General features: G+C 48.4%; 4 protein-coding genes across 4 annotated transcripts in view; 1 reads left to right on the top strand and 3 right to left on the bottom strand.

Annotated features, from left to right (window-relative positions):
* LOC131265456 (uncharacterized) overlaps window positions 1–2,689 on the bottom strand; it is a 49,819-nt gene extending 47,130 nt beyond the window's left edge. Inside the window, exon 1 of the mRNA XM_058267721.1 lies at window positions 1,978–2,689. Coding sequence (XP_058123704.1) covers window positions 1,978–2,689 — 712 coding nt within the window. The remainder of the gene's footprint in view (window positions 1–1,977) is intronic.
* A 3,253-nt stretch (window positions 2,690–5,942) lies between these two features.
* On the top strand, window positions 5,943–9,115 carry LOC131262857 (uncharacterized). Its single transcript, XM_058264940.1, has 4 exons — window positions 5,943–6,227; window positions 6,302–8,169; window positions 8,239–8,473; window positions 8,551–9,115. Exons 1-4 carry the CDS (start codon window positions 6,108–6,110, stop codon window positions 8,884–8,886), a joined length of 2,559 nt encoding a protein of 852 aa, XP_058120923.1. The 5' UTR covers window positions 5,943–6,107; the 3' UTR covers window positions 8,887–9,115.
* A 79-nt stretch (window positions 9,116–9,194) lies between these two features.
* Window positions 9,195–16,215, bottom strand: LOC131264045 (fatty acid synthase-like). The gene is made up of 5 exons (XM_058266335.1): window positions 16,090–16,215; window positions 15,703–16,019; window positions 13,923–15,635; window positions 10,941–13,859; window positions 9,195–10,875 (listed from the first exon to the last, which is right to left on the bottom strand). Exons 1-5 carry the CDS (start codon window positions 16,213–16,215, stop codon window positions 9,195–9,197), a joined length of 6,756 nt encoding a protein of 2,251 aa, XP_058122318.1.
* Window positions 16,216–16,674: 459 nt separating this feature from the next.
* On the bottom strand, window positions 16,675–23,727 carry LOC131263066 (fatty acid synthase-like). Its single transcript, XM_058265209.1, has 5 exons — window positions 23,593–23,727; window positions 23,208–23,524; window positions 21,417–23,144; window positions 18,424–21,342; window positions 16,675–18,358 (listed from the first exon to the last, which is right to left on the bottom strand). The coding sequence occupies exons 1-5, from the start codon at window positions 23,725–23,727 to the stop codon at window positions 16,678–16,680; spliced, it is 6,780 nt and encodes a 2,259-aa protein (XP_058121192.1). The 3' UTR covers window positions 16,675–16,677.
* Between the last annotated feature and the right edge of the window lie 409 nt (window positions 23,728–24,136).

Genomic DNA, 24,136 nt, shown 5'->3' with positions numbered 1-24,136 from the left:
GTGGAAGGAAAGGAAGGGGGGAGAAAAAAAGGAGCTTGCCACCAGCCTCGCCTTTGTAAACGGAACCGGGACGCGCAAAGGCCCAGCCCCCGGCTGCTGGGAAATAGAATAGTTCCTTGTTCGCATCCGGGACCGAGGATGCCAGGGGACTGCTCTCGGGTGTATGAGTGAGATGGCGCGAGTGAGCGCGAGTCAGTTTCGCGTCCCACGACGGGATGGAAGGATTTTTTAAAAATCTCGCGGAGGTTGTTTAACGCAGTGTGATGCACAGCACCGGGCTTCTGAGGGTGATAAACGAAACGAAAAATGCTCGAAAGGAAAGGCAAGTGTCTTAGAAGTAAAACAAACGAACTGCATACTGGCAGGCAGCCGAACGTGAGTAACCATCTTGTTAGATATTTTAAACCGTGCATATGGTTCTTGAGCAATAGACCACAGGTAAAATTAAAATTAAAATCATTAAGTTTCTTTAAAATTATCAAACAAGTTGGTATTCAAAAGTCCCCATTTGAAACAACTTTGTTGATTAAAAAGGGAAAAAAATTATAGTTCCATTGGCATGGGGTCGCTTTTGAACAATTGCTCAAAAATAGATATGGAACAATAATTTTTAGAATTTCCCCCATTCGGTTTTTAAATAAGCCTCCTAGGATAAGAGAGATTCAAGATATGCCATACACATTCCGAGAAGAAATACATAACCCCAATTGAAGCTTGGCAGGAAGCATTCTTCTCCCGGGTAAGAAACGAACGCAAGAAAAGCCGTCGATCGCGTGCCGAAAGAAAAGGTGAGTGCGAGATTGTGGAGGTCTGTAACTGCCATAACTTTTGATGGATAATGATGATGATGACGATGGCGCTAGCGATGATGACGATTCTGTGCTTCCCACCCTTTCTTGGCGTTCGAGGCAGCGAAAGTTGTTTAAATAAGAGCCCAAACCACGGGACGAAAGAGGGCAATATAACGGCCGATACTACTCTAAAACTCTAATTCCTCGCGGTGCTCGCGCTTCGAATGACTTTGCGCAGTGCGTAGGGGGAAAAAATTAGTTTCATTTCCCCGCAGTCCGCGGGGGCTGAGGCAGCTCGGCCGAGGGTGGGGTTGAACAGTTCTAGAATTTTCAATTAATCGATCCGTGGCGTATGAATTATTCAAGAACATGGTAGTTTTCACATGTACACGCAGTTTTGGAAGCCTGGGACATTTTTACATTTTAGCATACATGAGTGACGGAAAAGAAAATTTAATAGGTTTTCGATAAACGACGTTTGATTTCTTTTGCTTTGACATTTAATTTAAGCATTTTATTAATGGATATATTTCTTAAGAAATACCATAGAGCAAGACCAGATTTTTCACATACCCAAAACGACTATGGAAAGAATTGGAAAAAGTAGTTCAGATATCATGGAGGTTTACATGTCACAAGCGTCACGGTGTTTTCTTTTAAAGCATCTTTTAATCTATCCCTTTATATCTGTATCAACATAAAAATTAGTAAAAAAAACATTTTTAAGTGAGAAGAGACAATACTTCTACGAGTTATTTCTCACGTTTTTTTTCAGTATTTTACATTTAGTGTTTCACACAAGAGCAATCATTGTAGAAAAATACATTTTAAACTATGCGATTTGGAAAGCCAACTTTATGCTGCCTTGATTGAAGTAATATTGTTCATATTCAGGCATTGGGTACGTAAAATATTTGCATTCGATTTTTTAACAATCTCTCAAACTTTCGTATCTTATTTACAGAGAATTGTGAAAAATTTAAAATTAACGAAAAGCTTTCGAGGGGTAGCTTTTTAAAATGACATAAATAAAACCAGCTCATTTTCGTGGTAGGATTAGCTGAAATTGAACTCGGGACTGTTATGTCGAGTTTCTAACGCACGGCTGTACAACAAAGTATGAGCATGGTAGCCATTTTTTCCAGATCATTTAAAGTTTTGAAGATTTAGGAAACGTTTAACTCACCGATACAGAATTCCATGTGATGCAGGGGCAACTGTTTGTAGTGGTTTCGCACGAAGAACAGATTCTCGAGGATGTAGGACAGTCGCAGCAGGAACAGGCTGTCGACGTCCATCAGATTGTGGCCGGTGTAGGCCCGGCACAGCTCCTGCACGTTCTCGACGATAGCCCGCAGGCGACGCACATTCTCCCGCCGGACGTCCGCCCGCGTCGCACCGTCGTTGCGCAGCCAGTAGTCGTGGTTGATCAGGATCTCGGTCAGATACGACTCCATCGGCTCGTCGAGCGGCACGTTCTTCAGCCGCAGCTCGCCGTACGCGCGGGCAATGATCAGGATCTCGTCCTCGTACCGGAGCCGCTTGAGCGAGATCAGGTACTCGAACAGCTGCAGGTTGCCGCGCCGGATCAGCCGATAGTACGCCCGGTGGTCGTCGAGCGGTTCGGTTTCGCAGCGCACCAGCTGCTTGGCCACCTCCTCGAGCCCGTTGGCGAGGGCGAGTTCGGCCGCCGTCTGGCGCTTCTTGTTGAGCGCATCGCAGTCGGCACCGCGGGCCACCAGCAGCTCGATGAGGGGAAGCCGGTGCTGGCGAGCGAACACCGCCCGGTGGAGCGCCGTGTTGAAGAACTTGTCGTCGCGCGCGTTCACGTCCGCTCCGCCGTCCAGCAGCTGGCGCACCCGGTCGAGGTCGCCGCTCTGGACGGCCTCGAACAGCATGCTGGCACCGGCACTGGCCGGCACTTCCGGTGCCGCCATCTAGAGTATCAGTGTGAGCCCCTCAGGTGGCTGCCTGCGGTCTCGTAATGCCATGGCGTTGGGCGCTACTTCCCCTCGAGGATCCAGTGGAGTTGAATACTTGTTTTGTTACTTGAACTAGTTTTGATTTTTTACCACTTCACTTCACTACGATTCTAGCTTTGGTTTTTGTTATCAGAATTTACATAATCACTGAAGAATTTTCGCTTCTCCGACTCTAATCCTACATCTAAAACGGTTAATATTTTGAGAGCACATCTTACGCGGTAAATTGAAACGTATCTTTGACTTTATCTACCGTCCAAAAAAGGGAAACCTGATTTCCCATTTGGTTCGAATTTCGCAAAACGGAAGCTAATCTAACGAACGTTGCCGAAAACAAAAACACCGTCCGGGTTGACCTGCTTGTTGGCGTTGCTGGAGCCGCCGGCCAGTGCGATGTCCTCGTCGTGTCCTGCCGCACGGAGGACCATCTCGCGACAGACTATCGGAACCGCGGTTCGCTTGCCAGCCCCGGCGGAACTCCTCGTTCGCTTTTCTTGTCGTGCCGTCGAAGACGCGCGAATCGAAAAGAAAAAAAAAGAACACCCCTTTGCGACGAGAGCGAAAGCGGAAACGGAACGGGCCCGGGCCACAGCACTTTTCTGTCACCTTGGTGGGTGTTCGCGTTTCGTGAAGTTGTTTAAAAACCGACTCCGTTTGATTGCCAGCACCGTCGCCGAAAGTTGCTTAAAACTTGGCGCGCGCGAAATGCGCTCACTCTTTCACACCGCGCCAAAGTCGGTGGACGGTTCTCGCACCGAGCAGCGGAAACAATCGGCCAAGAAACGCGCCGGCTGCTGCTGCTGGAGATTGATGGGAGCCAAAGGTGTTCGGGAGAAGGGGGGTTGGCAAAAAAAGGGCACGCGACCGTTTGCTCTCGTTCCGGCAGATCGCGGGCAGTGGCGCGAATGCGCTTTCCGGAGCGAGAAAAGGAGCGAGCGATGATTCGCGAACACTCGCGCATCCACAGCGACGCCGACGACGACAACTGCACCCACAACTGCACTTGCAATTATTATGCACGCACACGGACGGAAAACCGGGCACACCGAAGCGCGCGCTGGACAGCGGACTCTGACCTTCCCCGCGGGGCCGTGTTTTTCGTTCGAGATGTTGACGGGGGTGGAGTGGAATTCGCGGCCATTCCTCCGGGGGGCACCAACTCCACTTCACGCTGGAACTTGGCTTTGCATTGGCCACTTCTCACTCGTTCTTCACGGCTCCACGGTGTTTACTGTGCCAGTAAGGAATGGTTTTGATTTTTATTGAACCGGATCTCCAATGGAACTTGAATTATGCCAGTCCTTGCATTTGAATATTTCCACAATCACGTTTAAATTGGATTACAGTTTTTGTTTTACTTTTACTGCATTTTAAATAATATTTGTATTTACACTTTCATGTTCAGAAACAAGTTCAATTTAACGCTTTGATGTTGTGTTTGCACGGCACTTGCACAGTTCTTTCTTTTTCTTTTGTTACAAACCGTCAATTTCAAACGTTTGGTTTCGGGTTCACGCCAAAGTCCTAGCAGCCGACGGCAGGCCGCGCGTGACCTGCTACGTGTGTTCTTTTGCCAGGCGACGAAGCGGTACTGAGACGTCCAGGGCGTTCAGAAACCCAAACAATCCGACAATTTTGTGCCGTGGCGCCGCGCACGAAATCACGGAACGGAATGAACGGACGCGCGCGTGCTGTTGCGGTCGGATCCCTTCGGGTTCCTCCGGTCGGTCGGACCGGAAAAGGGCCAGCAGGGTGGTATGTAATTGCGCACCTTCCGTCTCACACCGCTTGGAACAGGATTGCTTTACGGATTTTTCTCTCTTTCTATCAATCCTTTTTACTCGTTCATTTCGCTATCCTGGTCCTTCAACCGTCGGAGAATGCCTTTTCTCTCCTTTGTTGTTTGCATCGTCGTGAAAAGGATGGAATGTATCGGGGGGACTTAAACCATCTTCATGAGGTGAAACATATGGGCAGATCGGTGGAGACAACGGCACAGCATCCGATGCGAGCAGGGGTGCCTGCTGTTTATCACTAACACCAGCTTCACCATTTGGCTCCACTGGGATTCACACACAGCCACGAGCGTTTGCCGGTTCCAAATGCACGTGAAACGTTGCATGCTGATGTTCGGGTATTGTTCGGATCAGGACATCTTCGTTGGCATGATTTTGCGCCACGGTTGTCGCTTATTGCCGGCGTTTTTCAGCATGCTTTCCTGGGCTTCCGCGTGTATGTGTGTTTAGCGTCCCGGCAATACAACGTAAACATGTGCGAAAGTCAACATGGAGGAATTTTCATGGCGCGAAACGGAAGAAACATACAGGGATTTTGAGATGATATCATAACAGCAGCTGCATTATTTTTAACGGCCACACATGATATTCTAACTGCATCAGTTGATTTTATAACGCGATCATGTTTATTATAATTTTGTCAGTTGAAATCAGAATCGTAGCAGTTGATATTATAATCCTGGTACAGCAGCTGACGCTGCATAAGAAAGACGCGAGTGTTGCTCGGAAGTATTTATTGGTACCATAATCAACAGAAGTACCCCGGATTCAACCGGATTCAGAATCGGATTGAATTCGGTTGAGTCCGGGTTGAATCAGGTTAAATCCAGTTGAATCCACTTGCATCCGGGTTGAATTTGGTTGCATCTGGTTGAATCCGGGTTGAATCCGGGTTGAATCCGGGTTGAATCTGGTTGCATCCGGTTGAATCCGGGTTGAATCCGGTTGAATCCGGTTGAATCTGGTGGAATCCAGTTGAATCCGGTTGAATCTGGTGGAATCCAATTTTTTACCGCGCTTCTTCTTTCTTCTTCTTTCGTTATGCGAGTCGGGGTATATCCTCCTACGCTAAGTCGAACGTTTGTTCCCTTACTCGTAATCAGAGGCGTACCGACTCTGTCCGAACTCCTATAAAGGGGCTCGTCCTTTAGGACCGGCTATAAAAGCCATATGTCCAATTTACCGCGCTTTAGATATCATTATTGTAAGAGGATGTTTTTTTTTTCCTTCCGTTTAACACAGCCCTAACAATTGTGAACACATATCAGTAGCATTTTCACCGGGTTGCAAAGGACTGCACGATCTGTCAAGAACGTCAGAACAACACAACATTCAAATTGAAAAGAAAACGATTGCTTGCTGCCTCAACGACTCCTATCGTGTTGTTTTCGCTAAGTTTGGTGTGTTTTAGTTTACAAAGTCAGTTTTGATTTGATAGAATCTATTGAGAGAAGTTTTATTACGTCCGTGGCTTTAAGTCGATTGTGTTTTTACACTTTACAATCGTGGATTCCCCACTATCCTTTGGTCTGTAAACAATGAGCCCCGGACGCTTCGCTGAGATGTCGTCGTACATGTTGGATTTCAACAATCACATACAGTCGTACTTTATAAGTAGCACCTATGGGAATGAAACGCTCGTCAACCGATGTTTGGAGGTAGTATAGTGTTTCCAACCTTTATATATTTTTGCTCGCAAGTATGACATATTGTTTTGATTCCTCCATTTCAGCAACTGGCTTCCGGCGGAGAGAGTAGAACATTCGACGTATCGGGGTACCAGTGCAATGTGTTCTTTGTTAATTTGCATAAACTCTTGAGCCACAGTCTGAAGAAAAGTAACCTCTTGTGGTCCGTGGTCGGCGTGCTGGAAGTTGCCGTAAATGACGACGAGACGCGGTTAGCGTTGGTTAACAAATTTCGTTTCCTACCGGTTGTTTCGTTGTTGCTGCTCGAATTGCACACCCCGGACCAGCAGAAACGGGTGCTGTCTCTCCTGCATCATCTTTCCTACGGAGCCAATGTTGATGGGCAAGAAATGTTTCTTGAGAGGCTCATCCAAAAACTGCTCAGCTTGATCGAACAAAACCATCAGAAGAAAGAACGCTGCGAGGTGGCCCAGCTAGCCCTCTCGATACTGGTGAACCTGTGCCATCGGGATCTCTCGACGACGTTTGTGCTGACGCGCAACACCAACATCTCCGCGTTTTGTAAGCAGATCAAAAAGTTTGGCTTATTGGCGTGCAAAATGTACATCATACTTGAGCAGAACGACTACATTAAGGAGATGGATCTGCACTATTTGCTACGGATGAGCTTCGAGGAGGTACGTTTGATGCTGGCATCGCAAAATAGCTTCAGCCTGAAGCACGTTGTCGATTTCTTGCGGTACGTGAAAACGTTGGGCGACACTAGCGGAAGCCAACCGGTGCAGGCGGTGGTAACGGATGAGTATTTCAACCGCGATCTGAAGGAGTTTCTGCTCGAAATCGAAAAACATTGGGACGCTCGAGAAAAGAACGGTAGCGAGGCGGCACCGAAGAAGAAGGGCAAACGTAAGGTCGAGCTAAAGAAGAACCGTACGACCGATGGATTGTTTGAAATCTTGGAGTGCATCGTTTCGCTGAAACCGGACGACAGTGAGTTGTACCGGAAGATATGCGAATTTGGCCCAATCCGGTTGATCAATAACGCGACGGAAGATTGTTCGAAGGCGGTTGATTTGCTGTGCACGATTTTGGAGAAAAACTCAAAGGACGCTGCGTTCGCGGAGGAGTGCAAAGCGGTGTTGGGAAACTTGATGACGACCCTGACGAATAATGATGATGAACGGCTTGCCATTGCCTTTGCCCGATTGCTGACCACGATCGGAAGAGCACTGAATGCGAGCGACGACACGATGAACGAAGTGGCGGAACAATTTTATCAGCACCTCTTCGGCAGCATGGTGAATCAGGCCCAGGAAACTGTCCCGTTCGACTATTCCATTGCCGATGGACCGGCTCGGGTGTACCAGTGGGCGTTGCATGCGTTTAACGAGCTAGCAAATCTCTCTCCGACGCATTGGTACGCAAAAGTGACGAACCTGTTCAAGCAGAAACCGATCCAATTTCTTGTGGCAAAGGCTCTTACCGGTGGCAGTGATCTCGAGCTGCTAGAGGCAATGCTACAGGTCGCATCATCGACCGATTTTCCCAAGCACGATGTTGCGATAATGATCGATATGTTAAAGACCAATGGTCTCACTTCGATGGTTACGTCCCCTGTGCATGACTGTAAGAATGGGCTTCTTCAACCACCGACGGGGTACTCCTTCGTTCGGGCTCTCAGTAGGGATTTGCAGGATCGTATGGATCAGGCCGTGGTTCAGATGCAGGACGCGAAAGCGGCAGGTCTTATAAACGATGTAGAAAAGTCGGAACTCGTCGAATTCTACACGTACAAGATCAACATGCAGACTAACCTGATGAATGATTTGAGAATCAGTTTAGAATCGACGACGACGCAGATAACGACACTGATGCATCAGAACCAGCTACTGATGGCCGAGATCGATAAGAACCAGAAGAAAAGTTTACCCCTGTTGTTGAAGGAATCGGCGTAAGTTGTTTGCGGGTGGTTTTTACATTTCAAAAGGTGTTTTAATTAATGACGTTTCGGTTTTTATAGGTTAGAAAATGAAAATCGACTGCTGGAGCGTGAGCTGGTGATGATGAAATCTGCCGCCGCAACGTACGACAAGAAAACGAACCAAATGAAGCAGGAACTAGCCGAGTACATCAAAAAGTACGGCGAGAAGAGCCAAAAGTGTGCCGTTCTGGTCAAAGAAATTGAGCACCTTCGCACGCGCGATGATAACTACGAGAAGGAAAACAAACGTCTACACGCGGAGCTGGCCGTAATGGTGAGTATTGACTTTTTTCTTCCCTTGGTGGTGCTTGGAACGCGATCGCTCAACCGGGTCACGAAATTTCCCAATAGACAAAAAACCGCGACGACGCCCGGAAGCTGCTGAAGCTCGGCGAGGAGGATAGACAAAAGCTTACCGAGCAGCGTGATGCGGAACGTAAACAGTTCGAGTGTAAGTTGCGCGAACGTGAACGGGAAATATCGAAACGGAACGATCTCGTGCAGCAGCTGGAGCAAACGCTCATGCAACGGGACGGTTCGATCGAATCGCTGGAGGCGGACGTGAACGATATGCGAACGAAGCTGAAGGACCGGGAAGATCGGATAGCACAGCTCGAGGAAGATCTGAAGGAGAATGAAAAGATTCAGCAAGCGATCTATAGTTTAATGAACAAGAATAAGAAATAGTAGGTATCATTTATAATGGTGATTTTTTTTTGCGGAAAGAGAGTATTGTAATATAATGACACCACGCTGCTAGTTTTTGGTAGCGAAGATTTTATAACGTTTTAAGCAACCATTACCGGCCGATAAATATTTTTAACAAACTTGTACCAAGCCTTTAGATTGATATTTTTTTTTTTTATCCGGATCACATAAGTTAATTCCTAATGTTTTCTTTTTTCGGTTGCTCGGTTTGATTAGTTCCCATTGCGATCTTTTTGCGAGGTCATAAATATAATTAAATTCCATTGCTTTCCATTTCCACGGTCGCTTTAAAGAGTGTCCTTGTTGATGATCTCAATCAACTCGGGGTTCGCTAGGATCGTCTGATGTGTTCCGTCGATAATTTTGACGATCATCGACGACGTGGTAAACTCTTTCAATCCATAATCCTCCTCGATGTCGCAGATCATCCCCGAGCGCACTAGGATCAGTGGTGAGTGTAGCTTTGTCTTCGCTTCGACAGACACGTTCATTGCCGCTTTGATTCTGTTGAACAGAACTTGCAACATTTTGCGCGAATACTCCTCGGAGAAGGGATTCGAATCGCGTGCGATTTCCATCGTTTTCGTAATACGTTGGGCGTATGTGCCTTGCTCCATGATCGTTCCGATCATTTCTGGCGTTGTAGTGGGCAGCACAAACGAGAGCACAAGCGTAAGGACTGCGATCTGCAGCTGCTCGTCCTCAACAACGGAAAAGTGATTGCTGGCAAAACGCTGCAGGTACAGTGGAGAGCCATCAATAAGCATCAATTTTCCACGCAGGGACCGAGCTTCCAGGCGCTTTACGATATCCAGGGCCAGTAGGGATCCGAACGAGTATCCGATGACCAGAAACTGTTCGCATTTCGCAAAGACAGTTTGGAACATTTCATCAAACACGGAGTCTACGATGCCAGGAACCGTTTGTTCATCGGCAGAGTTGGCAAAGGATTGTAACATGAAAGTTGGGGCATTGATATCGGAAGCAATCTTCACCCACGGTGGACTGCAAACACTCTCAATGCCAGGGATGATAAGAACGGCCCGCTCATACTGGAGATCGTCTGACTTTGAAGGCAGTCGCAGCACGGTATGGTGGCTATCGGCTTCGTCACCGAAGCTGGCCAACAAGTCTTCCAGCTGGAGCTGTTTGTTGACAACTTCGGCCGCCTCGTTTTCTGCCTTGGCGTCGGCCAGCTTTTGCAGCTTGGAGAAAGTGAGCGTGCGAAGATCTTGGGGGGTTAAAAGAATGTCAAAATCACGCTCCAGCACTTGTCTAATCTCGACGGCCATAAGGGAATCCATGCCGATGTCGGCGAGAGTACTCTCGATGGAGACGGATTTCATGTCGCGAATGTTCATGATGTTCATGACGGCTTCGACAATGTTCTTAGCACCGCCACTGGAGCTGCGCTTTTCAGCCACGACCATGCTGGACACGATAGGATCGTCCGTCGTAAGCAACTGATCAAGCACCTGGATACAGGAGGTAAGTCTTTGTTGCAGCGTACCTCCGATCTCCATGTCGAGTTTATCCTCCTGCATGTCCGCAACGATACCAACCTCTCCGATGGCTCCCCATTGAATGGCCTTGCCCGGTAATCCTTCGGAAGTTCGACGTTCTATGATACGCTCCATAACGGAGTTAGCCATACCATAGTTGGATTGGCCGGCATTGCCTCTGCCACATGATACGCTGGAGAAAACGACAAAATATTTCAGCATGGGACAAAGCTCCTGGCTTATTACATCGAAATGGTGGGTAGCGGTGGCTTTTGGAGCGAGACATTCGGCGAACTTATCCACCGATTGGTTTTCCATGATGGCGTCTCTGAGTTGGACGGCCAGATTGAAGATTCCGGCCACGGGTCCCATCTCATTGGCTTGTAGCAACAGTCGACGGCAACCATTTTCGGTGGAAATATCCTCCGTAGAAATGCGCACCTGGACTCCGTAACTCTTCCACGTGCTGTGAAAAATGAATGGCTTATAGTACTGAATTATGTATTAGTGGATTACTTCACTAGAACTTACTTGATACGGTATTGTTGATAAGGCTTTGTGATACCTCTGCTAGAGCTGAGGAGCACCTTCCGGCAACCACGAATGATCAGCCAATCGGCTAGCTCGAGGCCGAATCCACCCAAACCTCCAGCTATGACCATGCTTTGCTCGGGACTGCAGTAGACTCGCGGAAGGTACGAGATAGGAACCGAGGCGACATCATCTTCGTTGTCTCGGATCTTGAGCACAACTTTACCAATGTGCTTAGCGGTTGCTAAGTAACGGAAAGCTTGCTCGATCTCGTGCGCTTGGAAGACGGTCGTAGGAAGCGGTTTAATGATGCCTTTCGCCATATCGACGGTAAGCGTTTTGTATACTTCCTTCATGAGATCCCGACGGTCTACGAACATAAGATCCAAGAGGACGGCCGTGAATGATAGGCCTTTCTGGAACAGAGACATTGCAATCTTGGAATCCTTCATCATGTCGTATTTTCCTATCTCCAGAAAATGCCCACCCTTGGCAAGGCAGCGTATGGATGCCTGGAGTTTCTCCTCGGACAGTGAGTTGAGTACGAAGTCAACACCTCGGCCGTTTGTACGTTCTTTGACGAGTCTCTCGAAGGTGGTGTCTCTGGAGTTTCCAATGTTGTTCGAATTCAGGTCGGGGAAATAGCTCAACAGGAACTCTCGTTTCTCTTTAGTGCTTACTGTTGTAAATACTTCCAGACCGTAAGCTAGGGCCACTCGAATGGCCGCTAGGCCGATACCTCCTGTTCCGGCATGGATGAGAATGGATTTGCCTTTTCGAATGTCTGCACAGACAAAAAATGCACCGTAGACGGTGGCATATACGGTGGGTATGGAGGCCGCTTGCTCCAAGGAGTACTCATCCGGTACATCAAGAAGAAAGAGCGGATCGGCTTCAATGACTGTAGCCATCGAACCGGCAGGCACAATGCCCATGACTCGTTTCCCGGTGGCGGTAACACCGGAGAATTCCAACCCAAGCACACATTCTTGAGCTAGCCGATTGGTGCAGAATGTTTCTATCGTCAAACGACCGGTAGCGAGCATAACGTCTCGGAAGTTCAAGGAGCTATAGACAACTTTGATTCTGAGATCAGACAATGGTCGTTCGGTTAGTGGCCCTTCCATCCAGGTAAAAGAGGAAAGATCTCCTGGCTTGATACAATTCGCGTAGCAGTGTTTCGTCACAGATTCGTTATACCGTTGTTCGTGCAACTTGAAGTGGCGATAGATACCCCATTGGCCATTACGATACACATTGATAGCAAGTCCCAGCTCCACTTGGTCCTTGTAGAATGGATGCGTGGGGTCGAAGGGCGGTGCAGACGAATCATCGATGAAGAAACAGGTGACGTTTTGAATGTTGGGCTCCTTCCGGATGCAGTTGACCAATCCAATAATGCCTGAGGTTGGATCGTTTTGTGCGTACAGAATGATAGGTTTGGTTTTAACTTCATCTTTAAGTTCCAATAACCAAGAAAGAGTAGAATCGTTGCTGGATACCTTGATGACGTGAGCATCTACGGTTGAACTCAAGGAAGACTTCTTCTGCTGGTAGAGAAGGAACTTTTCATCTTCAACGGAGAACGTGCTTACCAGTTGGAGCCGACGATGGCCTTCTGTGAGGGTATAGTCTTGTGACTCCCGCAGGAGAATAAATCCTTGATCAGACAGACAGTTGATGGCATCGGAGATAAACTCATCGTCGGTGAATAGGTTCTCACAAATGAGCAGCAACACGTTACGTTGTTTCATGAGTTTGTCCTCGGAGATGATCACGTTTGGTATGGGCTCAGGCTTATCACTGGAGATCAGTGTAAGATGTGCTTTCACAAGCGGAAGATCACCGATTGCATCACCAAAGAGCGAAATGATGGGAGCTCTTGTTGGAGAATGAATTTCGGTGACATTGAAAAAGATCGTAGCTTGATTCTCGAGAATCGTTTGTACGATGATCGATGCCACATCCGCCGGTTGTAGTACTTGTTGTGGATAGTACGGCAGGAAACGATAGCTTTCCAGGACAGGCACACCGGGCGGAAGTCGACGAGCGATGGTACTTGCGTTGAGTCCTCGAATCTCGATAGCTCCACATTGGAGTAAGTTCAGATCGCGGTCAAAGTAAACGCTGTAGTAAGGTACTCCCTCATCAGTATGTTGCTGTGATGTTTTCTGCTGCAATGGATTAATTTTGATGCAATCGATACGAGTGGGAATCATCAACGATCGAGTATCGAAAGAAATGATCGCCACCTGCAACATGCAGTCCAACAGTGCAGTCCAATTGTCCTTCCACTCGATCTTAGCATAGGAACCATCGCTTGTTGATTCGATGATGGATTTGAACACACCGCCATAATGGTATCCACGAAGCCGAAGTTCTTTGTAAAAGTCCTTCGTAGAAAGAATCACTGCTTGTGTATTCTTACGTTCGATGGGCTTCGGCTCATGTTTCTCGAGTGGTTGGATGTATCCTTTCACAACAATTACCGAACCTTCAATCACCTCAAAGTACCCACTTGCTTCTTGGATTTTCACGCTCAGTGACACCGCCTGGCCGGTGGTTAAAGTAGTCGCGCGTAGAAATTCTACCTCTAAGAACTTCACGGGCACCTCGTTTATTATGCTACCAGTCTTGCTGGCGAGAGAGTCCCAGACAAGGGCGAGGTATTGCGTGGCCGGAATCAAAATCCTTCCGTCGATACAGTGGCCGGCTATGTAGTCTTGCTCAGCAAGTGAAACGGTATGAAGATTGTTCCCTTGGTGGACCATTCGGTTCGTGCGGAAGATGCTAACATGCCAATCGCGCGAGTGATCCCAGCGGATCAACGAAGAGATCATCGGTGTTTCTAGTGAAACGGGGAAAGTCACCGTGGGGTATAGGTGTAGTAGGTTGCAGTGTTGTCCGTTGATGAAAGCGCTACAGAAAAGAAAGGAAATGGATAAATGAATGAGACCCATTCTGAACGACTCTCATACGTACCGGCCTATAGTTCCTAGGAAACTTTTAAGAATATTATCGGTAGATTGGATCGATGGCAGAGGTTGCAGTACGATCGCATCACTCTCGATGCTGTTGAACAGCTGATTCGAGCACTTTGGGTCGTAGATTCTGAACGACAGCACAGAGGTTGCGTTGATCCACCGTTCACTGGGTTTTGCCATCGGAAACGACTGCAAAACGGTCGCCAGTTTGGTGTTCAACGTTTTATCCATGATGATTTCCCGATAGTTGAATGTTTCCGGATTGTTGTATGAGACGAGCAGTGCGCCGTGGGTGAACGCAATGCGTATGGCATCGGGAAGCGTTATCACCCCATCGATGTAGGCACAGGTAATCTGACCGATCGAGTATCCACCGTAATGATCCACTTTCAGGCCGATAGCTTTCAGTACGTTGTAGATGGAAATTTGGATTACCAGTGTCCAAACGGCACGATGCAACGTGTTCGACTGGAAGCCTGTGCTAAAGATGCCTGCGTACTCTGGTGCCTTTAGCAGGTGCTTGCACTGCTCGTACGTCGCTTTGAACTGAGGAAACTGTTCAAAGGCACGCACCGTCACCTGCCAGTCGTAATCCATTTGGCCAAAAACCAGCGTAAATTTGGGAACCGATTTTTTGGCCTTCGCTACGTTCTTCTGTAGGGACACCGTGCTGCCATTGTTACCGGCTGCAAAGATGGCGTAGCCACGGGCGGTCATTTTGGCCAGTGCCTTCCGTTGGATATTGTGCGTTAAGGCGTACAGCTCGGTGTTAAATTTCTGTCTGCCAAGACCATCCAAGAAGTAGTCAACCGCGTCTACAGTACGTCCACTCCACACAACCAAACGAGGAAGGTCATCCGAGGGAATGTTGATAGGCGCTTTCCGTTTCGTGCTAGCGTGTAGCAGAGCGTGGCAGTTTGCTCCACCGAAACCGAACGAGTTGACCGCTACCAGAGGCCCTCCGAGGGGAGTTGGATTGTCCACCACCTTTAGATTCCCGTTCAGCAACGATGGTACATCGGTGCGGGGTTCGGTGTAGTTAATGTTCGGCGGAATCAGCCAGTTGTGCATCGCAATGACGCACTTCGTTACGGAGCAAATGCCAGCGGCTGCTTCCGAGTGGCCAATGTTCGATTTCACCGACCCAACCAACAGTGGTCCGGTCCTTCCGGTGCAGAACACCTTGTCGATTGCGTCGCATTCCTCCGGATCACCCACGACCGTTCCAGTGCTGTGAGCCTCCACGTAGCTGACGTCCTTAGGGTCATAAGGCACCTCCGAATACAGCTCATCCAGTAGTTGCTTCTGGATCTTATTTGAAGGGAACGTAATGCCCTCGAGCTTGTATCCGTCGCAGTTGGTTTTCGTGTTGACAACGTGCGCATAGATACGCTTCGAGTCCTTGGCCTTCTGGAGCAGAATAACCGCGTTCGCCTCAGAGCGCGAGTACCCCGAGGCGTTCTTATCGAACGGCCTACAGAATCCATCAGCGGCCAACACTCCCAGCAGCGCAAACTGCAGTGTGATGTACGGATGAAGTGTCAGATTGGTTCCGGCCACGAGGGCAGCATCACATTCACCCTGCCGAATCGACTTACAGGCTCGATCGAGGGCGTACATCGAGCTGCTGCACGCCGTATCCAGTGCGAGGACAGGTCCTTTCAGGTCCAGTGCGTAAGCTATCTTGAGGGCGATCATGCTTCTAGAAAAGCTGCAAATTTGAACCGTTTATAAAAATCAATCCAGCAATGTACTCTCTCAAATGCTATGGCACTAACCCGAGCATGACTTTTTTGTAGGGAAAACGAACTTTCTTGTACGTCCAGTAGGTCTCGGTCTCGGAGATTGCGACACCAACAAATACGCCCGTCCGGGAACCGCGCAGATCATCCAAATGCAAGCCGGCATCTAGAATCGCTTCATGGCAGTGTTCCAGCAGGAGACGTTGTTGCGGATCCATCGTATGTGCCTCCTTGAGGGTGCAACCGAAGTAGTCCGCATCGAATTTTCCCAAGTTTTTCAACTTGCCCAGTCGCTTCGGTATGTCCGGGTGGCTATGGTCCCAGCGATCCTCCTCATCATCTACGAGATCAACCTGAGCGGTGGAGAGTTAGCTGTGTTTCTTTGAAATTTTCTCCCTCTAATGAGATCCTGCTGGAACTTACCTTTGCATACAGGTTTTGCGCAAACTCTTCCACGCTGTTCGAGCGCGGGTATTTACCCGATATACCCGAAATGACGATCGAGTTTTCAGACTCAATCGGAGCAACAGGCAACATATGGGTCTTCATGGTGATCGTTTACAAACTGGTGACCAAACGGTGCCCAAGAGTAGGAATATATACTGTCTGCGTCGTCTGGACGAAAGCACAAAATGCATACTAACGAACGAACGATTGACTGACTGACCTGGTGTGGCCTGGAAGGGTAGAGCATTGAACCGTTACAAATTACACTGTGTGCCATTGAACTTTGTAGGATGCTAATGAATCAATTTATTGAATTCGGTAGTGAATCAATTACTACCCAAACAATTTAAATGTTGATGTCAACGAGGTGAAGCTGATTCGTACACTTTCTTATCAATTGCCCCCTTCATTGTTTCTTTCTATGCAAAGCTAGAGTTGTAGACCTTAGGTTGATCGATTAATTTATTTGTTATATCATAGAAAAAAAAGTTCTCATAAACAGTTAAATATCATTAAAGAAATTAGCCAATAGCCAATAGATAACAATAACCCAGATCGCTTCAGTTAAAGTGTATCCTTATTGATGATTTCAATCAGCTCCGAGTTGGCCAGCATGGTTTGATGAGTACCATCGATCACTTTTAGAATAAACGAGGATTTAGTGAACTCGCTCAGCCCATAATCTTCTTCAATGTCGGTTATCATCCCTGAGCGCACCAGTACCAGTGGGGACGATAGTTTTTCCTTCACTTCGGTACTCATGTTCATGGCGGCCTTCATCCGGTAGAACAGCACGCGCATCATCTTGCGGATATAGTCTTCCGAGAACGGATTTGCGTCGCGACCCATCTCCAGCATTTTATTAACGCGATCTTCGTACGTGGCTCCATCCATGATTATTTTGATAACGTCAGTGGTAACGGTGGGGAGAGCAAACGAGAGCACCAATGTCAGAACGGTCGTTTGCAAATGTTCATCGTCAATGCCCGAAAGGTGATTACTGGCCAAACGCTGCAGGTACAGTGGAGAGCCATCGATAAGCATTAGCTTCCCTCGCAGGGACCGAGCTTCCAGGCGCTTTACGATATCCAGGGCCAGTAGGGATCCGAACGAGTATCCGATGACCAGAAACTGTTCGCATTTCGCAAAGACAGTTTGGAACATTTCATCAAACACGGAGTCTACGATGCCAGGAACCGTTTGTTCATCGGCAGAGTTGGCAAAGGATTGTAACATGAAAGTTGGGGCATTGATATCGGAAGCAATCTTCAGCCACGGTGGGCTGCAAACACTCTCAATGCCAGGGATGATAAGAACGGCCCGCTCATACTGGAGATCGTCTGACTTTGAAGGCAGTCGCAGCACGGTATGGTGGCTATCGGCTTCGTCACCGAAGCTGGCCAACAAGTCTTCCAGCTGGAGCTGGTTGTTGACAACTTCGGCCGCCTCGTTTTCTGCCTTGGCGTCGGCCAGCTTTTGCAGCTTGGAGAAAGTGAGAGTGCGAAGATCTTGGGGGGTTAAAAGAATGTCAAAATCACGCTCCAGCACTTGTCTAATCTCGACGGCCATAAGTGAATCCATGCCGATGTCGGCGAGAGTACTCTCAATGGACACGGATTTCATGTCGCGAATGTTCATGATGTTCATGACGGCTTCGACAATGTTCTTAGCACCACCACTGGAGCTGCGCTTTTCAGCCACGACCATGCTGGACACGATAGGATCGTCCGTCGTAAGCAACTGATCAAGCACCTGGATACAGGAGGTAAGTCTTTGTTGCAGCGTACCTCCGATCTCCATGTCGAGTTTATCCTCCTGCATGTCCGCAACGATACCAACCTCTCCGATGGCTCCCCATTGAATGGCCTTGCCCGGTAATCCTTCGGAAGTTCGACGTTCTATGATACGCTCCATAACGGAGTTAGCCATACCATAGTTGGATTGGCCGGCATTGCCTCTGCCACATGATACGCTGGAGAAAACGACAAAATATTTCAGCATGGGACAAAGCTCCTGGCTTATTACATCGAAATGTTGGGTAGCGGTGGCTTTTGGAGCAAGACATTCGGCGAACTTATCCATTGATTGGTTTTCCATGATGGCGTCTCTGAGTTGGACGGCCAGATTGAAGATTCCGGCCACGGGTCCCATCTCATTGGCTTGTAGCAACAGTCGACGGCAACCGTTTTCGGTGGAAATATCCTCCGTAGAAATGCGCACCTGGACTCCGTAACTCTTCCACATGCTGTGAAAAATGAATGGCTTGTAATAATGTGTTATGTATTAGTGGGTTACTTCACTAGAACTTACTTGATACGGTATTGTTGATAAGGCTTTGTGATACCTCTGCTAGAGCTGAGGAGCACCTTCCGGCAACCACGAATAATCAGCCAATCGGCTAGCTCGAGGCCGAATCCACCCAAACCTCCAGCTATGACCATGCTTTGCTCGGGACTGCAGTAGACTCGTGGAAGGTACGAGATAGGAACCGAGGCGACATCATCTTCGTTGTCTCGGATCTTGAGCACTACTTTACCAATGTGCTTAGCGGTTGCTAAGTAACGGAAAGCTTGCTCGATCTCATGCGCTTGGAAGACGGTCGTAGGAAGCGGTTTAATGATGCCTTTCGCCATATCGACGGTAAGCGTTTTGTATACTTCCTTCATGAGATCCCGACGGTCTACGAACATAAGATCCAAGAGGACGGCCGTGAATGAAAGGCCTTTCTGGAACAGAGACATTGCAAGCTTGGAATCCTTCATCATGTCGTATTTTCCTATCTCCAGAAAGTGTCCACCCTTGGCAAGGCAGCGTATGGATGACTGGAGTTTCTCCTCGGACAGTGAGTTGAGTACGAAGTCAACACCTCGGCCGTTTGTACGTTCTTTGACGAGTCTCTCGAAGGTGGTATCTCTGGAGTTTCCAATGTTGTTCGAATTCAGGTCGGGGAAATAGCTCAACAGGAACTCTCGTTTCTCTTTAGTGCTTACGGTTGTAAATACTTCTAGACCGTAAGCTAGGGCCACTCGAATGGCCGCGAGACCGATACCCCCTGTTCCGGCATGGATGAGAATGGATTTGCCTTTTCGAATGTCTGCACAGACAAAAAATGCACCGTAGACGGTGGCGTATACGGTGGGTATGGAGGCCGCTTGCTCCAAGGTGTACTCATCCGGTACATCAAGAAGAAAGAGCGGATCGGCTTCAATGACTGTAGCCATCGAACCGGCAGGCACAATGCCCATGACTCGTTTCCCGGTGGCTGTAACACCGGAGAATTCCAACCCAAGCACACATTCTAGAGCCAACCGATCGGTACAGAATGTTTCCACCGTCAAACGACCGGTAGCGAGCATAACATCCTTAAAGTTCAAGGAGCTGTACACTACTTTGATGATAGGATTTGTTGGTGGCCGCTCGGTTAGTGGCCCTTCCATCCAGGTGAAAGAGGAAAGATCTCCTGGTTTGATACAATTCGCGTAGCAATGTTTCGTCACAGATTCGTTATACCGTTGTTCGTGCAACTTGAAGTGGCGATAGAGACCCCATTGGCCATTACGATACACATTAATAGCAAGTCCCAACTCCACTTGGTCCTTGTAGAATGGATGCGTGGGATCGAAAGGTGGTGCAGACGAATCATCGATGAAGAAACAGGTGACGTTTTGAATGTTGGGCTCCTTCCGGATGCAGTTGACCAATCCAATAATGCCTGAGGTTGGATCGTTTTGTGCATACAGAATGACTGGCTTTGTTTTGACTTCATTTTTAAGTTCCAATAACCAAGAAAGGGTAGAATCGTTACTGGATATCTTGATGACGTGAGCATCTACAGTTGAACTCAAGGAAGACTTCTTCTGCTGGTAGAGAAGGAACTTTTCATTCTCAACGGAGAACGTGCTTACCAGTTGGAGCCGACGATGGCCTTCTGTGAGGGTATAGCCTTGTGACTCCCGCAGGAGAATAAATCCTTGATCAGACAGACAGTTGATGGCATCGGAGATAAACTCATCGTCGGTGAATAGGTTCTCACAAATGAGCAACAACACGTTACGTTGTTTCATGAGTTTGTCCTCGGAGACAATCACGTTTGGTATGGGCTCAGGCTTATCATTGGAGATCAGTGTAAGATGTGCTTTCACAAGCGGAAGATCGCCGATTGCATCACCAAAGAGCGAAATGATGGGAGCTCTTGTTGGGGAATGAATTTCGGTGACATTGAAAAAGATCGTAGCTTGATTCTCGAGAATCGTTTGTACGATGATCGATGCCACATCCGCCGGTTGTAGTACTTGTTGAGGATAGTACGGCAGGAAACGGTAGCTTTCCAGGACAGGCACACCGGGCGGAAGACGACGAGCGATGGTACTTGCGTTGAGTCCTCGAATCTCGATAGCTCCACATTGGAGTAAGTTCAGCTCGCGATCAAACGAAGTAACGTATTTTGGCACCTCGTTTTCATTGCTCTGATCTGCGGCCTTGTGCTGAATAGGATCGATTTTCAACGAATCGATACGGGTCGGAATGGCTAATGAGCGAGAATCCATCGCGATGATCGCTACTTGCAACATGCAGTCCAGTAGTGCAGTCCAGTTGTACTTCCATTCGATCTTAGCATAGGAACCATCGCAAGCCGCCTCAACAACCGAACGGAAGAAGCCTCCGTAGTGGTATCCTCGCAGACGAAGCTCCTTGTAGAAATCTTTCGACGGTAAAATTGTTGCGTCCGTTATGCGTCGTTCGATCACCTGCGGGGTATAATCCCTAAGGACCTGGATGCGTCCCGTTACCACCAGGGCGGTACCTTCCCGGACCTCAAAGAAACCCGTGACATCGTTCAAATCGATTGTCAGGGTTACTGCCTGGTCTGCGGTGAGTGTCGTCGCTCGTAGAAATTCGATGTCACTAAACTCGACCGGCATCTCCTCTGGAATGATGCCCATTTTCCCGGAGAAAGAGTCCCACACGTAAAACAGGTATCCCGTCGCTGGTATGAGGATCCTTCCGTCGATACAATGACCGGCCATGTAGTCCTGCTCGGAGAGCGTTATGGTGTACTCGGTCGTGCTCTGGTCAACCATGCGTGTTGTTCTGAAGTTGGTTACGTGCCAATCAGCATTATGATCCCATCGAAGGTTTGGTGATATCATCGAGGTGCCTTGCGATACAGGGAACTGAATCGATGGGTAGAGCTTAAGCAGATTGAAGTGATGACCCTGAATAAAGGCTCTGAATAGTAAAAAAGTGATGGTGTTAGCGGACCGAGTTCATACGAACACAAAAAAAAAGAATCATTTACTTACTCGCCAAGTGATGCAAGGAAACTGTTGATCGCTTCGATTGGTTTGGTGAAGCTTCCCTTCAGGGGCTCAAGTATGGTAAACTCACTAGCGGTTATTGTTTCGTACAGCTTCGTCTCCATCGTACGATCGTAAATCCCGAATGATTGAAGTTGGCTTGCATTAATCCATCTGGATGTTGGTTCACGCACCCGCAGCGGTTTCAGTACCTTAGCTAGCTTGGAGTTGAGCAGTGTGTTGCTCGAAACGTTACCATAGTCGACGTTGTGCTCTACCTGATGCGCGCGCATGATATATCCCTGGGCATAGGCGACTCGCATGGCATCGTGCAGCGAGAGTGCGTTGTCGATGTAAGCGCAAGTTATTTGTCCCACCGAGTATCCTCCATACTGGGCGATAGGTATGCCCATCTCCTTCAGCATCCGGTACACACCTATCTGGGTAATGAACGTCCACAGGATTTGCTGAATCGGATCATTCGTCTGTTTGCTTTGATCGAATGCATCGAAACCACACTCCCGAATTGCCTTCAGACACTCAGTGACGCAGCTGGAAAATGTGGGAAATTTTTCAAACGCACTCGCCGTACACTCCCAGTTCCTATCGATGTGTCCAAAAATGAGGGTCAACGTAGGAACGGTGTACTTTTTCGGGATGCTAAACGGTACTGCCTTACGAAGAAGTTCGGCCGTACCATCATCACGACCACCGAAAATGGCGTAACTTTTGGTGTTCATCCGTGGAATTCCCTTTCGTTGGATGTTGTGCGCTAAGGCGCAGAATTCAGCATCGTAGCGTTGGCCGATGAAGCTTTTCAGGAAATGGTCGACAGCTTCCGGTGTTCGACCACTCCAGACGACCAACCGGGGGAGACCATCGATCGGGTAGCCACCGTTAACTTTTTCCTTGGTGCAGTTGTGCAGAAGGGCGTGCGCGTTCGCGCCACCGAATCCAAACGAATTGACCGCTACCAGAGGCCCTCCGAGAGGGATGACATTATCTACCACCTTTAGATTTCCGTTCAGCAACGATGGCACATCCGTGCGGGGTTCGGTGTAGTTAATGTTCGGCGGAATCAGCCTGTTGTGCATCGCAATGATGCACTTCGTTACGGAGCAAATGCCAGCGGCTGCTTCCGAGTGGCCAATGTTCGATTTCACCGACCCAACGAGAAGCGGTTCCGTCCTCCCAGGGCAGAACACCTTGTCGATTGCGTCGCATTCCTCCGGATCACCCACGACCGTTCCAGTGCTGTGAGCCTCCACGTAGCTGACGTCCTTAGGGTCATAAGGCACCTCCGAATACAGCTCATCCAGTAGTTGCTTCTGGATCTTATTTGAAGGGAACGTAATGCCCTCGAGCTTGTATCCGTCGCAGTTGGTTTTCGTGTTGACAACGTGCGCATAGATACGCTTCGAGTCCTTGGCCTTCTGGAGCAGAATAACCGCATTCGCCTCAGAGCGCGAGTACCCCGAGGCATTCTTATCGAACGGCCTACAGAATCCATCAGCGGCCAACACTCCCAGCAGCGCAAACTGCAGCGTGATGTACGGATGGAGTGTCAGATTGGTTCCGGCCACGAGGGCAGCATCACATTGACCCTGCCGAATCGACTTACAGGCCCAATCGAGGGCGTACATCGAGCTGCTGCATGCGGTATCCACCGCCATGTTCGGTCCTTTAAGATCAAGAGCGTAGGCTATCTTCGATGCCAACATGCTTCTCGCAGACCTTGATGAGATGAAGATGAGAACGCTGTAGTAGCTGAGTGCACAAATTCAAGCAATTGCTTACCCCAAAATCGACTTGTTATACGGAGATTTCGTTTTCTTGTACGTCCAGTAGATTTCCGTCTCAGCGATAGACACACCGACGAATACACCCGTGCGGGACCCACGGATGTCGTCTGGATGCAGCCCAGCATCCAGCACAGCCTCGTAACAGTTTTCCAACAGTAGGCGCTGCTGCGGATCCATGGTATGCGTTTCCTGGAAGCCACTGCTGAAGAACTCCGCATCGAACTTGCCCAAGTTGTTGATCTTCCCAAGCCGCTTCGGGATTCCGGCGTACAGATGTCTCCAGCGATCCTCCTTGTCGTCGACCAAATCCACCTGTTGTATCCATATAAACACCGGCGAAATAATCAGGATCCTGCACCCGATGTAACACATTTTCCTACCTTGTTATACAAATTATCCGCGAAATGGGCCACACTGTCCGAGCGAGGATACTTTCCCGCGATACCACTGATTACGATCGACTCCTCCGAGGTGATCGGAGTGTTCACAGCTGGAGAAGGCTTGCTTGGATGCATGGCTACTTTCGTCTGTATGCAGTTGGTTGCGAACTTGTTGCTTCTTTCCAATGCACTGATGCACTCTGCAGGGCGTAAGCTAGGTTTTATATTCTGTCCTATTGGGGTCACACTCGCTCACATAACGAACGACGAGCCGTGGGTAATTGTGCAAATTTTCCCCCAGTCCGCATTAATTAATATGCAATAAATAGCATTGACAAGAAATAGGCCAATGGATAGAAACAGGTCAAATACCAAACTATGGTTAAAGCTATAGGGCTGCAGCTGTTTAGCGAACAAACACACAGGGAGATGATTTTCCCTTTTCTAATTACTTTTCACAAAACCCCCGGAAAGAGTGATAGGATCAAGAAGTACACTCATCTAGAGCTTTCCAACTATTCTCGTCGGTTTTATTATCTGGAAC

The sequence above is a fragment of the Anopheles coustani genome, chromosome 2 (assembly GCF_943734705.1).
Source record: "Anopheles coustani chromosome 2, idAnoCousDA_361_x.2, whole genome shotgun sequence".
In the NCBI taxonomy this organism is placed as follows: domain Eukaryota; kingdom Metazoa; phylum Arthropoda; class Insecta; order Diptera; family Culicidae; genus Anopheles; species Anopheles coustani.
The sequence above is the reverse complement of the archived record's forward strand: the minus strand, read 5'-3'. Positions and strand labels throughout refer to the sequence as shown.